The sequence below is a fragment of the Ziziphus jujuba genome, chromosome 11 (assembly GCF_031755915.1).
Source record: "Ziziphus jujuba cultivar Dongzao chromosome 11, ASM3175591v1".
NCBI lineage: Eukaryota > Viridiplantae > Streptophyta > Magnoliopsida > Rosales > Rhamnaceae > Ziziphus > Ziziphus jujuba.
Genome location: NC_083389.1, coordinates 26523117 through 26539296, shown reverse-complemented (window position 1 = coordinate 26539296; position 16180 = coordinate 26523117). Strand labels below are relative to the sequence as shown.

General features: G+C 36.6%; 1 protein-coding gene across 1 annotated transcript; it reads right to left on the bottom strand.

Annotated features, from left to right (window-relative positions):
• Nucleotides 1-5364: 5364 nt before the first annotated feature.
• On the bottom strand, nt 5365-6396 carry LOC132800059 (disease resistance protein RPP13-like). Its single transcript, XM_060812965.1, has one exon. It carries the CDS (start codon nt 6394-6396, stop codon nt 5365-5367), a length of 1032 nt encoding a protein of 343 aa, XP_060668948.1.
• Nucleotides 6397-16180: the final 9784 nt, after the last annotated feature.

The following is a 16180-nucleotide window of genomic DNA, read 5'->3' as shown; positions in this document are numbered from 1 at the left end:
TTGGTGTGTTTTCTCTTTCTTTGCTAGGATACCTCCTAATACCACAATAGAAAGTGGTAACCCTTTGCAACTTTCTGCAAGTTGTCTCCCAAGACTGATGCAGAAAATCCTAGAGGGAATTACCAAGGAGCAGATCTCAGGCTCTCATTCCTGTCCAGATCCAACTCTGGTCCAATTCCAGTATGAGTCACAAAAAAAAATGAGAGAAAACAAGCATTTCAGTCTATTTCAGAAATTAGCCAATCTGTGTTTTTTACAACTACTTTTATATTCCTCTTTGTCACCACGCAGGGTGAAGGTAAAAAAACAAAAGGCATGAAGCCACCTCAGCAATTAAAATAACAAAACAGGCCATATCAGCAAGGGAAGTAAAAGGAAATAAAACGCTGCGTTTAGACAGAAACTAAAATATTGCAGCTGCTGCATCATTCACCCACACTTGAAGAAGGCTCGACCACGAGCGAGGAAGATAAGTCAGCAACATCAGGGGGGTGGTATTCAAAAAGATCAGCAACGTTGAATGTATTGGAAATCTTTAGATGTGAAGGGAGCTCAAGTTGGTAGGCATTGTCTCCAAGTTTTTGTATTATGCGACAAGGACCTATCTTTTTAGCTTGGAGTTTGTTGTAGGCACCGACAGGAAACCTCTCTTTCCGAAGATGAACCATGACAAGATCACCAATTTCAAACGTCTTATGGCGACGATGGAGATCAGCTGTAGCCTTGTAACGGGCATTACTGGCATTCAGATTGTGTTGGACCTGGGTGTGAATATCTTGAATTCTATGGGCCAAAGTGTCAGCAGCTGTGTGAGGAGGGAAAGAAGTGGAGACAAGGTCGACAATATGGTTGGGAGGTTTGGTATAGACGATTGCAAAGGGACTAAATCCTGTGGAACGATTGACCATGCTGTTATAGGCAAATTCAGCTTGGGGCAAGTAGGAGTCCCACTGTTTTGGAGAGTCACCTGCAAGGCTACGCAACATGGAACCAAGAGTTCGATTCACAACCTCGGTTTGACCATCCGTTTGAGGGTGATAAGCACTGCTAAACTGAAGCACCGTATCAAACTTGCGCCACAAGGTTTTCCAAAAATGGCTAATGAACTTTACATCTCTGTCAGAGGTGATGGACTTCGATATGCCATGAAGTCTCACTATTTCACGGAAAAACAGGTTGGCCACATACGAAGCATCGACAGCTTTCTTGCAAGGAAGAAAATGAGCCATCTTGGAGAACCGATCAACTACAACCAAAATGGAGTCGACTTTGCGTTGTGAAAGTGGCAGACCGAGGACAAAATCAAGTGAAATGTCCTCCCAAATATGATTTGGGACAGGCAGGGGTGTGTAGAGGCCGGTATTTTGTTGTTGGCCTTTAGCAGTTTGACAAATAGCACAATGTTTGACAAATTTAGTGACATCTCGTTTGAGGTGAGGCCAAAAGTAGCGTTCTTCAAGTAAGGAAATTGTTTTGTCCCTTCCGGTATGAGCAGCCAAACCACCTCCATGAAGGTCTCTTATAAGCTGAAAACGAAGAGAAGTTCGAGGGATACATAGCTGGAGCCCTTTGAAGAGATAGCCATCATGAATATGAAAATCGCCGGCTGCCTCATGCAAACGACATTTTTGCCAAATGTGTCCTAGGTCGGGATCATCGGGGTATTGGTCTTGGAGAGCGTCGAATCCCACAACCTCGATTTGCAACTTGTTCAAGAGGCACACCTTGCGACTGAGAGCATCTGCCACTCGGTTGTGTTTCCCAGCTTTGTGGTGGAATGAGTATGGAAATTTTTGAAGGAATTGTGACCATCGGATGTGCATCTTGTTGATGTGCTTTTGTGAACTGAAATGTTGCAAAGCTTGGTGGTCACAATGAAGGACAAATTCCCGCTGGATCAGGTAATGTTCCCAATGCTTGAAAGCTCTCACGATAGCATATAATTCTTGTTCGTAGGCCGACCACAATTGACGGGCAGGGCACAACTTTTCACTGAAAAACTCAATAGCACGCTGTTCTTGCATAAGGACAGCTCCAATGCCCGTTGAAGACGCGTCCGTTTCGACTTCGAAGATTTTGTCGAAATCTGGAAGTGCCAATACCGATGCCTCAGTAAGATGTTTTTTTAGAGTTTCGAAGCTTTGCTGCTGAGCAGGTCCCCATTGGAATTTTCCTTTCTTGAGGCAGTCTGTTAGTGGACCTGCGATAGAACTGAAGTTGCGCACAAAACGTCTATAGAAAGTTGCGAGTCCATGGAAGCTGCGAACTTCAGTGACTGTTGAGGGTGTTTTCCAATCACGGATTGCAGCTACCTTTGAGGGGTCGGCCTTGATTCCATGCTTGCCCACAATAAACCCGAGGAAAAGAAGTTCTGGGGTCATGAATACACATTTCTTGAGGTTCAGATACAGATGGTTTTCCTTGAGTATCACAAATACCCGCTGCACATGCTCAATGTGGGCTTCGGTTGAGTGGCTGTACACAAGAATATCGTCGAAATATACCACCACACAGATGCCAATGAGAGGTTGTAGAACTTGGTTCATCAAACGCATAAAGGTACTCGGTGCATTGCATAACCCGAAGGGCATGACCTGCCACTCGTAGAGACCCGTAGGAGTCTTGAAGGCGGTCTTCCATTCATCTCCAGGTCTTATTCGAATTTGATGGTAGCCGCTGCGAAGATCCAACTTAGAGAACACTTGAGCCCCACTTAATTTGTCTAACATGTCTTCCAACCGGGGAATGGGAAACCGATATTTGGTAGTTATCTTATTGATAGCACGGCTGTCAATACACATTCTCCATTCACCATTCTTTTTGGGGACTAGAAGAGCTGGTACTGCACAAGGACTTAGGCTTTCTCGGATAAGGTTCTTCTTCAGCAAGTCCTCAACCATTTGCTGTAGGATTTGAACTTCTTTTGGTGGCATTCGGTAGTGAGGGAGATTAGGAAGTTTGGCCCCGGGTAGCAAGTCAATAGCATGTTAGATGTCCCTCATGGGTGGTAGGGAATCCGGAAGTTCACTTGGACAGATTTCAGCGAACTCTTGAAGAAGTTGGAGAATGGGTTGTGGAAATTGAGAATCTGCAGGAGCTTGAAGTGAAGCTACAATACCGAAACAGATCTGTGAGTGTTTAGCTTGAAGCTCAAAATGTTTTCCCAAGGTTGTTAAAAGTATAGGACCCTTTCCCGAGAGTTGTTCTGGTGATACTCCAGATGTGGGCAGCAAAGTAGGGTCATTTTGGGGCTTGGAAGGAAGTAGGACAATTTTCTTCCCATTCCATTGAAACGAATGTGTGTTTTGTCGACCATCATGCGTTACAGAGTTGTCGAACTGCCAAGGTCGGCCTAAAAGAATATGGCATGCATCCATGTCCACAACATCACAAACAACCTCATCGGCATAATGTTTTCCTATACTGAAATGAACTTTACACAGCTCGGTGACCTTGGTTTCGATGCCCTTTTTAATCCAACCCACCTTGTAAGGATTCGGGTGACTCATAGTAGGAAGCTTCAAGGCTTTAACCAAGGACTTGGACACTATGTTCTCGCTGCTCCTGCTGTCTATAATCACCTCACACACCTTCTTGTTGATAGTACATTTGGTTTTGAAAATTGAATGGCGTTGAGGCTCCATGGGGTGTTTAGGAGAGAACAATAGCTTCTGGATGATGCAAATAACTGGTTCACCTTGGTCTTCATCCACCAACTCGGTTTCATCCCCCACGGTGGCAAACTCTTCTCCCGAATCGTCTTGAGTCTCCACTATGTTAATCTGTTTTCGCAGTGGACATTCATTAGATTTGTGCCCCTGCTGGCCACACTTGAAACACTTGAGTGGAAAGTTTCGGGCATAAGGATTTGAAGGCCGGTTGGGTTAGTTTTGGGGTTTGCTGGTATTTTTCATGGAATTATCAGCAGGGGTGGTCTTTTGGTAAGGGGCTGCTGGTGATAGGGATTTAATTTTTGGTGGGTACAGTTCACTCATGGGTTTCCATTTAGCTGGTGTTTTAGTTACATGCCTCTCAATTTTCTTTTCAATCTTGAAAGCTAAATTGACAGCTTCACTCAGATTCCACACAGGACTAAGCTCTATTCTTTCTTGAATTGGAGTAAGTAACCCAGCCACATATCTAGCAACTAGTTGGCCTTCATTTTCATTCAAGTTCACCCAAGCACTTAGTCTATAAAATTCTTCAGTATACTCACTAATAGAACGGTTACCTTGGTGGCAATGGTGATACTGCTGGTAAAGGATCTGCTCAAAATCAACGGGGAGAAATCTGGCTCGCAACATTCTGCGTAGCCTTGACCAAGATTGTATCGGACCCTTTCCTTGTTTTCATCTATTACTCAAAACCTGTTCCCACCATGCCGAGGCTCCCCCACGGAATTTGTAAGCTACCAAATGAACCTGTTTATCCTCCGGTATGGACATATACTCAAAGAAAGACTCAACAGTTTGTACCCAATCAAGAAAATCCTCAATATTCAGAGACCCATCAAAATTTGGAATATCTACTTTAATTTGGTAGTCTGAAGGTTGGTGGTCTCGAGCATACCTGTGAGGACCAGCTTGAGGGGCTCGATTCATAGCCATTGTCTCCATCTCATCTTCCGAGTCCGAGTCGATTGAGAGTGGAATACGTTGCTGAACATCCAGAAATTGTCGGTGTTGAGTTCTGGGAATTCGAGGAGGAGGCGAATCTTGGAGGTGTGGATCTGCTGGGTGTGCCAAAGGAATGGGCGTCTGTGGCATCTGTGTTGCTGCAGATCGGTCGCCGGAGTGCTCTGGGAGATGAGAACCAGCAGCTCCAGTTTTCAACGTCAGACCAGAATGTATTGCAGCATAGAGTTGCCGAATCTCATTAGAAAGGGTGTCGAATTTCTGATCTAATTTAGCCACTGCAGATAAGAGCATTTTCGAGTTTGGGTCTTCGCCAGAATTTCGTTGAGAGCTTTCACCGGAACCAGCCATGGAAATTTCAGAGAGAATAACCTGGGACCTGTGGGCTCTGATACCAATTTGATGCAGAAAATCCTAGAGGGAATTACCAAGGAGCAGATCTCAGGCTCTCATTCCTGTCCAGATCCAACTCTGGTCAAATTCCAGTATGAGTCACGAAAAAAAATGAGAGAAAACAAGCATTTCAGTCTATTTCAGAAATTAGCCAATCTGTGTTTTTTACAACTACTTTTATATTCCTCTTTGTCACCACGCAGGGTGAAGGTAAAAAAACAAAAGGCATGAAGCCACCTCAGCAATTAAAATAACAAAACAGGCCATATCAGCAAGGGAAGTAAAAGGAAATAAAACGCTGCGTTTAGACAGAAACTAAAATATTGCAGCTGCTGCATCAAAGACTTTCTAGATAAGAGGGACATTTTTCTCCTCGAAACACTTTTTTACAAAAGAGTTCCCAACTTGCTTCCTCGTCAAGAAATGGCAAGAAATAAGGAGGAGTTGGGCTAGCATGAGTAGCAACAGCTTTTTCCCGACTAGTGATTAGTAGCCTGCTTCCATTTGACTCATCAGGAAAAGCTGCTTTTATCTCATCCCAAACTTCAGGTTTCCACACATCATCCATGACAACAAAATACCTTCTTCCTTTCAAGTTGTCACGTAGTGTGTGTTTAAGTTCTTCATAAGATTTTTGGTATATATCATCTGATAATGACATAAAACACTTCAACATATCAAGAAGCAATCTACGGGTTTTGTATTCTTGAGATACATTAACCCATGCACAACGATCAAAGTGATTCTTGATACGAGAATTGTTATAAATTTTTCTTGCAAGCATGGTCTTTCCCACACCACCCATCCCTATGATCGAAGTTATCTCAAGCCGTAAGCTCCTTCCATCAGTAAGTTGATCCACCAATGTTGTTGTGTCATTGATGAAGCCCACCACATCGACTTCCTCGACATCTCTCCGTCGTTGCTCAAGCAATCGTTCTGCCTCCTCATCGAAATGCGATTGAGATCCAGCTTCTATGCCAAATTTTGATCTATTAGCGTAAATGTTGTCGATCTTGTTCTTGATTCTCGTTGTTTCGTCTGCAACCTCATGAAGCATGCTTGCATGACTAAATGAGTGGAATAACTTCTGCAGCAGGTTCCTCCTTCGTTGCTTTATGATGTGAGCCATGTATATGCTTAAGACATCCTCAGCCTGAAAAGCAGCATCTCTGATTTGGCTGATCAGCTCCTTCACCGTGTAATGCTCGTTCTGCTTCCCTTCAGAATCTTTGAGAAAGGAATCCATAAAGCCAAGATCATCTTGGAGCAAATCGACTTGCTCTTTCACTCCAAGAAACAAATTTGCCTCATAGATGAGCAAATTTTTTAGGTTCTCAAACACAAAACTAACAACAATGTCACTCATTTTAATTTGTTTTATATTTCTTTCTCGGCTAATTGCGTATTTTCACAAGAGATTTTGCAAGCATATATATATAAGAAGAAATATACTTGTCTAACGGAACAGGGTTTTGGATATTATGACTTTACAATTAATTTGTTCTTTTCTTTCCTTGTTTATTTGTTTTGGAATGCATGGAGATACTTAACCAGTCTGAGGAGAAATGCTTTAGAAAAAGAAAACAAAATTCTGATTCCCATTTTTAACTAACACAAATTACTTCAAAACTTGAAACTTTTGTTTTGAATTTTTCATGAAGAGAGAATCCAACAGTACTAGTAAAAGTAGTGTTAGCCCTTTACGCACGCAATACCCTTTAGGAGAATCTGTCTAATTTAACTTTGCTCTCCATACATGAATGGTATAAATAAGTAAATCTGTTTATTATATTCGAAAGCCAGTTGAATTATAAGTAATACTCTTTTTTTTTTCTTTTTTTTGGGGGTAAAGAAGTGAACTAATTATTTTTTATGGTTCTGGATTTTTTTTTTTTTTTAAATACTTGACTATGCTTGTTTTCTTAACACTTCAAACATATTTAAATACATTTTCAAATTGAATTTATTTACTTATTTTTTTTAATAAATAATTTGATCTTTTCCAATAGATTGACAATCAATGGTTGAGATTTAAAATCAAACGTAAACAAGCATAACAAAAAACAAACATAGTATCTTAATTCGTTTTCTATACTTCTTTTGCAAACTTACTTTTATACGCCTAAATTAATCAATGTGCCCCTTTAATGTTTCCCTTCTAATATGTCTAATTCTCTATTTTAATAAATATGACTTTTTATATAGATTTTTTCCAATAAAAATTTATTAGCTTAACTAATTCTTCCAGTTTTATTTTAGTTTAAAATTACAAATAAAAAGATATTATTTAGCTTTTTTAAAATTTATCTAATTGAAACTGTTCACATAATTTGTTAGCTTGATAAGATTGTTTGTAAGTGTACTAAACATATTTAATAACTAATTCATTATTTAAGTTTTTTGAGTTGATTAATTACTACACAAAATTATTTGTTTTGTAGAAATATGATGTGAATTTTAAATATCTTTGTCTATATTATAATTAATTTAATTTATATTTTTATTATTTACGATGATTGCCCCTTCCTGATTTATAGTTTGTATTATTTACAATGATTCCTCCTTCCTGATTTATAGCTATTATTATTTTGGAACATTGGTTCCAAAAATTGGAAAGTCAAATCGACGGCCATTAGCAATGTTGAGACCTAGTGCTTCTCTTAGTTCAGCATTAAATTTGTTAGTTCAAGGTATGCTCATTTACATTGTAGTGGAGAGAGAGTGTCTTGTAAAGGTTTTGCAAAATACTACATAATTGGAGAAGCAAGTTTTTTGTCAAAGTTCTGTAAAGATGTATCTTAGATCTAGATTTTTAGTTTCCTATAACACTTATGTTATTGCACTTTTGCTTTTGCAGCTCAAGTAAGTTCAATACCTATAGTTGATGATAATGACTCTTTACTGGATATACGTTGTCGGAGGTTAGTCTTAACTCCTTTAGGGTTTTATTTTTACATTGATTACTGATTGCGTGACTTAAGTCCTGTAGAAATTGATATCTAGCTACTCTTCTTTAGGGTGATATTTATTGTTATTAATTTGACTGTCTAATATTTTCCTCTTTTTGGACAGTGATATAACAGCTTTGGCTAAAGATAGATTCTATAAACACATTAATCTTAATGAAATGACTATACATCAGGTGACTACTCATAACTATATATATATATATATATATATATTTTAAATAATTAAGTTTTAAAGTCAGCTTCATTATGTTTCTTAAATGAGAGAGATGTAAATTTAACTGCTGGTTGACTTCCATATTTTAAACTCAGAGGCTGTGTTTGGTTTGAGAATCAGCCATGGTTTCAGTGGTTTACTTTCAAGAATAATTTAGTTGCATTTTCTCTTAAGTTTCTTTTCAAATGGTAAGATAGAGAGGTATGAGGTTTGGGATGTTAAGGAGAACTTTGCATGCGAAGGTTGTTAGTTTTATTTTTTATATATATTTTTTAAAATGAAGTGCATTACACGTTCAAGAAGGAGAGCCAAAACAGGAGCAAATATATAATTTATTTTTTTTTTCCAACACCCCCAGTTTCAATAGACAAAAACAGAGATATATAAATATGCACTATTTTCATGAACCATATTTAAGAAGTTCTTATATTTCCTATACGTATTCATTATATATCCTAGAGAAAGTAAAATATTAAATTTGGTTTATTATTCCAACAATCCCTCTTGCAAACCAAAATTTCTTTTAACTCCAAGCTTAGCATTTATTTCTTTGAAAAGCTGTTGACTGAGAGGTTTTGTTAAAATATCTACCAATTGGTCTTTGCTTCTGCAATATTCAATTTGAATTGTGCCATCTTTGATAAGATCCCTGAGAAAATGAAATCGAGTCCGAATATGTTTAGTCCTCCCATGTAGAACAAGATCTTTAGCAACTAATATGGTTGAACTATTATCACAAAAGAAAATAGTTGGCTTTTTTGGCTTAAACTTAAGACTCTTCAAGACTCCTTATAACCAAATAATCTGACAGCCTACAACACAACTAGCTATGTACTCTGCTTCAGTGGTCGAAAGTGCTACCATTGGCTGTTTCTTTGACTTCCAGAAAATTGCTCAACTCCCAATGTTGAACACATAACCAGCAACACTTTTACTGTCATCAACACTTCCAACAAGATCACTATTAGTGTAGCCAATAGGATTAATTGGAAGATTTGCTTAATAAAATATACCATAGTCAATGGTCCCTTTAACATATCTCAAAACTCTTTTAGCAGCTTCCAAATGATTTAAGTATGGCTTCTCCATAAATCTGCTCACCAAACTAACAACAAACATGATATCAGGCCTTGTTGTTGTTAGATATATCAAATTTCCAACTAGACTTCTAAAAACACTTGGATTGACAATTTTTCCTTCACCAACAACTTAGATATATCAAATTTCCAACTGGACTTCTAAAAACACTTGGATTGACAAGTTTTCCTTCACCATTTTCGCTTAACTTTAATCCAGCAACACATGGAGTTGACACAAGATTTGCTTGCGCCATTTTAAACTCCTTCAAAATATCATTTGCATATTTCTCCTGAGAAATAAAAATTCCTTCTCTGCCTTGATGAACTTCAATTCCCAGAAAATGATGTAGTTTCCCCAAATTTGTCATTTCAAACTCCCTTTTTCATTGATGCTCTAAAATTATTTAATAACTCCATATTGTTGCCAGTGAATATGAGATCATCAATATGAAGACTCACAATAATGAAACCTTCTTTGTCATGATTCTTGATAAATAAAGTATGCTCATATGGACACTTCTGGAAGCCATTCTTCCCAAAATAAGAATTAATTCGACTATACTATGCTCTAGGTAATTGTCTAAGACCATATAGGGTCTTCCTCAATTTATAAACTTTGTGCTCTTCACCCTTGTTCACAAAACTAAGTGGTTGCTCAATGAAAATTTCTTCATCAAGATATCCATTCAAGAAGGAAGACTTAACATTCATTTGATAAATTTTCCAATTATTTTGAGCTAAAAGAGAGATGATCAGCTAAACAGTTTCAAGTCTTGAAATTGGTGCAAAAACTTCTTTGAAATCTTCACCTTCCTTTTGCTTGTATTTGTTGATTGAACCATCTGGATTGATCTTTGTCTTGAATACCCACTTAACTCCAATAGTATTTTTCTTTGCTGGAAGAGAAGTGAGTTCCCATGTGCTATTTCTTTCAGTTGCATCAATTTCTTCCTTCATAGCTATTCTCTATTTTTCTTCCTTAACAGCTTCTTGAAAAGAAATAGAATCTTCTCCTACAAAAAAGGCAAAGAAAATATTCTCTTGATTTATTGGTTGAGTAGTATCATATATCTCCAGCATAGTCCTTGTCTTCCTCGTTTGGGAAGAATCTTCATTTTCTGAATCTTGAGAGTTTTTTTCATCTTCAACTACAACACATGGTGTCTTGAGTGAACCATCTACTTCAAAGTCATAGAAAGATGATGCTTCATCAAATTTCACATCTTTACTTACTACAATCTTCTTTCTATGTGGATTATACAGTTTATGAGCTCTAGATATTTCAATATATCCTATAAAAATACATTTTTCAACCTTGTCATCCAACTTGTTTCTCATAGGATCATAAATATGTGCATATGTAAGACTTCCAAAAATTATCAAATGATGAACACTTGGTTTTGACTTGTACCAAGCTTCATGAGGAGTGAAATTTTGCAAAGCTTTTGTTGGTGACCTGTTGATTAAATAGATAGCACAACATACAGCTTCTGCCTAAAAATCTGAAGGCAACCCTTTTCTTTTAAGCATACACCTTGCCATTTCCATGATTTTTCTATTTTTCCTTTCATAAACACCATTTTGCTGTGGTGAATAATGGTCTGTTAGTTCGTGTTTTATACTAGCCTCTTTACAAAATAATTCAAACTCATTTGAAAGACATTCTCCACCACGATCAGTTCTTAAAGTTTTAATCTCATATCCTGAAAACTTTTCAACTTGAGCTTTAAAATCTTTGAAAGCTTGAAATGCTTCTAATTTTGCTCTAAGAAAGAATGTCCAAACTTTTTGTGAAAAATCATCGATAAAGAACTTGTTACCTCCCATAGATAGTTCTGGCATTGGACCACATAAATCTGAATGGACAAGCTCAAGAGGTTTTCTAGCTTGGTGAAAAGATTTTAAAGGAAAAGAATCACGATGCTGCTTTCCAAGTTGGCAAGCTTCACATAGTTCCATCATCTGATCAATTTCAAGTAGGTCTTTAACCATCTTTCTCTTTGATAGCAACCTTAGACTTCCAATATTTAAATGTCCAAATCTATCATACCATATTTTTGAATTTTCTCCTTCAACACATCTAAAACCATCAATATTAGAGATTTCCAGTGTAAGAGGAAATAAATTATTTGAAGCCACTGGAATTTTAGCAACAAGCTGACTTTCCCTCTTTAGAATGCACATATTATCATGGAAGTGAATATCAAATCCCTTTTTCAAAGTTGCCCAGTGCTTCGCAAATTACATTGCAATCCAAGGACATAATAAACTTTTGACATTTTCTCCAAAGTTTTAGATTTAGTTTTAAAAATAATTTCTCCCATACCTTGTATTTTATAGGATTTTGCATCTCCTATTGTCATTTGATCCCATTCAAATTCTTCTAATGATGAAAACAAATGCTTATTTCCAGTCATATGCTTATTTGCTCCACTATCTAAATACCAAACATTATTTATATCACCATAGCAAGCAAAGTTTCAGAATTACCTTCCTCCTTATCATGAATGAACCCAGTATTCTTGTTTTGATTAGCTGGATTATTCCAACATTCACTTGCTTTATGTCCAGGCTTGTGACAATAAAAGCATTCAAAATAGCCACGTCCATGAAAATTAGAACATCTTCTTCTTCCTCCTCTGAATCTGCCATCTCTTCCCCTTTGTGGTGTGTTCTCTGGCTGATTTATATTTTCTACTAAAAGATCTTCTTTGCTTGGACTTCCTCTCCCTCTTCCATGAAATTTAGAACCTCTTCCACTAGTATTGACTCCTCTACCACATCCTCGAAAATTAGCACGTGAGAAATTTTTCCCTCCTGTATTTGTAACTTGTGATTTAAGAGCTTGTTCAACCGAAATCTAGTTGGATGAAGTAAGAGTTCTTTTATTTACTCGAAATCCATGAGACTTTAAAATGTCAAATAACTCCTCTATTGAAATAGTAGATAAATCCTTTGATTCTTCTACTGCAACGACAACAAAATCAAATTTTTTTGGTAGACTTTGAAGAACCTTTTCAACAACCTTTTGATCTTCTAAAATTTCTCCATTAGAAGCCATTTGATTCACAATAGAAGTAACCTTATTGAAATAATTTGAAATGCTTTCACTCTCCTTCATTTCTAATTTTTCAAATTCTGCTCTTAAAGTTTGCAGACATACCTTTTTCACCTTTTCTTCTCCTTTATATGCTGATTGGATCATCTTCTAAGCTTGCTTGGACGTTTCTGCTTTGTAATACTTTCAAATACTGGTCTTTCAATGGTTTGCTAAATCTGAAAGAGACCCTTTCTGTCTTTCTCTCTTTTTTCTTTTAACAAAGTGCTTTGTGCTATAGTTAGACTCCCTTCATCTTCTGGCTCTTCATATCCATCTTCAACAATACTCCATAACTTAAATGATTTTAGCAGTACCTTCATCTGATGGCTCCAATAATCATAATCTTCTCCATTGAAGTGGGGAATAAGAGAAACCAGATTGGTCATGTTTACCATTAGCTCTGATACCAAATGTTGGTTTATTTTTTATATATATTTTTCAAAATGAAGTGCATTACACGTTCAAGAAGAAGAGCCAAAACAAGAGCAAATATATAAACTTTTTTTTACTTCAACACCACCTGTTTCAATAGACAATAACAGAAATATATAAACATTCACTATTTTCATAGTTCATGAAACATATTTAAGAAGTTCTTTCATTTCCCATACCTATTTATTAAATATCCTAGAGAAAGTAAAATACTAAATTTGGTTTATTATTCCAACAAATGTTTGTTGAGGAGAAAATTTTATGCTTTTGGGTGATAATGTCTACGAAGAAAACTACTGCTTCTGTGTGCTTTAAATAGGGGACACCTATTTTTTTGGTTTTTTTTTTTTTTTTTCAAAGTGATTGATATTGCTGATGAGATTCGTAATCAATGCTTTGTGTGTTTTTCTGACTCTTCCTCTGTGTCTCTATCCAGGCACTGCAGTTGGGACAGGACTCGTATTCTCCTTATGAGATGAGAAGTCAGAGAGTCAGATGTGTATGCGCTCTGATTCACTACAGAAAGTAATGGAGCGATTGACGAATCCAAGTAATTTTAAGTTCCGATTCACTAGTTTTGGATGTAGTTGTCATTTATGATACGGATGCATCAATATATTCAAACAATGATGTTTGAAGGCTTTCTTAAGGTTTTTTTTGGTACAGTAGTTTAGAAATGGTACCTGAACTTTTATTAACTACTCTGCTTGGAGGCTGCAGCACAAGGCTTTGGGTTCTTGTTGATAATGATTTTCATCGCGTTGTTTGTATATTTGGCTTAATTTATATCTTTAGGTGATACTCATTTTCCAATTACCAATATCTGGTAACTTTCTATTTGTTTTTGTTACATCTCTGAGTGGCTTCTCTTTAAAACCAAAATTCTTCATGTGTTGGACTTGGCATTTCAGGTGTCAGACGACTTGTCATTGTGGAAGCTGGAAGTAAGAGGGTTGAAGGCATTGTTTCAGTCAGTGACATTTCCAAGTTCTTGCTCGGTTAAGTATGAAGGGATGACTGAAAATCGGAAGGGCTCTCTGTCATAGGTGTATGGACTTCCTCCACGTTGTCCAGGCACATCGTGTTTACACACAGTGACTTCGGTCCTGTTCCATTGAAAATATACAATTGGATTGGTCTCTTTGCTTCATCGCCTGTATTTTTCTTTCACTATATATTTTTAGGCTTAAAAGATAGAGAGGCCTGTAAATTGAGAGGATTTAATTCCCTCATGAAAATTTGTTGGGTCTTCCCCATTTTCTTTTTTTCCTTTTTCATGGACTGCATGAATGCTGCTGATGTAAATGCGTTGTTACTGGGTAGCAGGGACCTGTAATAGTGTTATTTTGTCACCATGGAAGGAAAATTGTTGAAAAAAAAAAAAAAAAGAAAAAGAAAAAACAATGGTCGTTGGGGAGGATGGTATTGTGGGGGCAGCGAAGGAATGCAGAACGATTAAAACTATTCTGTGCTGTGCTCACTTGTTAACCTGTAATTTGGCTTTTTGATGTATGAAACTTCATCTTGCATTTTGTTTCTTGAAACAAAATTATTACTTTTTGTATGTTATACAAATTATCCAGAAAGCTATTACTGAAGCCAAATAATCGGAACAGATCAAGGAAAAAAGATCCTTTTATAGTCTTCTAGTACTATGGATGGTGAACAATGTCATATAATTTCCTATGTTAATGAACAATAATAAAAATAAAAATTATGTTTTTTATTATCTATAATTTAACTTTGTGAATGAGTTTGATCATACTTAAAATTATTAATATAAGAACATATTAAAGCAAGTAGAGTTGGATTTGTAACAATGTATTTATTTATTTTTTTGCTCTTATTGGGACTTGTAATAATTAATCCATTTGTTAGATTGATCTTATCCTCTTACGACGTCGTTGCTGTCCATATTATCTCATCTCCCATGAATACGAATACCAGAAATTTCAAACTGGGCCTCCAACAATTTACACACACACAGGAGGAGAGAGAGAGAGAGAGAGTGAGTGAGTGAGAGATGTGAAGGACGAGGAGTTGAGCGAAGAAGAAAAGAAGGCCTTGAGAGGCAGCAAATTCGCACCCCTTCCCTCTCTACCCTCATCTTCTCGCTCCCAACCCAGGTAGGTAAAAATCCTAATTTCCCTTTCCTTTTTCTTCTTCCTCCTGCTCCAGATTTGTTTGCTTTTTGTTTTTAAATTTCTAGGTTAATTTCCTAGTTTGTTTAATTTTAGTAACCAATTACGTTGGCTCACCCAAGAGGACCTTTGACGACGAACAAGGCCGCGGCTTTTGCCAAATTCCTCGAAAGAAAACTTCAGGAACCCAATGGATTGGCCTCCTTAAATCCAGATCTCATCGAACTTGCTGTTAAGAATGCTAAAAACACTGTCTTTTCCAGTATTTCCTCACCCTTCCCTCTTCTATTCTACTTCAATCTTTTACATTCTTCCCAAAAAAAAGGAAAAAAAAAAAAAAGGTTTTACGATTGTTTCAAACTTCTATGATTATTATTTTTTTTTTTGGGGAATGGCGTGTATTAGTTGAATTAACTAGAAACTGGGTGTTGGGTTTATTGTTTGTATTCTATTCTCTTATAGGTTCTAGCAACTTTAAGCTTCTGGATTTGTATCTTGAAATGGTTAATATTCTATGGACCTGCCATTGAGTTCAAATCCAGGGGCATGAAATTATATAATCCAGTGATATGAGATTATATTAATGCTATTTTTTTTTTTTTTTGAATATTTTAAATTTTATGCAGTGGTGCCATGGAACAATATAATGAAATAATACTATGGACAACTATGTTGTAGTAGTAGTAGTAGCACCTAGAAACAATGGAGTACTTTAGATGTATAAGTAGTTATCAGCATCAGAATTATATTTATTCTTCTACTAAAGTTATTTTATCATCCCAGATATTCAGGCTTGATGGATTTTATTCGGCATAGTGGATTGTAGAAAGAAACTTAGATTTGCCTATTTCATTTGCCTATTTCCTGCAAAAGTGAAGGTGTTAAATAAAGCTTTCATGATCATTATAATGTCAGGAGCTAATGTTTTGGTTCCTATATATATATATATATGTATATATATGTATATATATTTATATGTATTTATATCAACATATACCTATTGGATATTTCATGCTCTTAAAGTAAGACTTAAGAAATGTTTCGGGTGTTGACAGTTCAACATCGTATGAGAAATATAGGAGTTTGATACCAAAGAACTTTAAAGTTATAGTTGGAGTATGCTAAGGTTTCTGAACGCTTTAGGGCTATGTAAGATGATCAATATGGCCTGCCATACCCTGTTTTGGTTTTATTATTATTATTATTATCATTTTA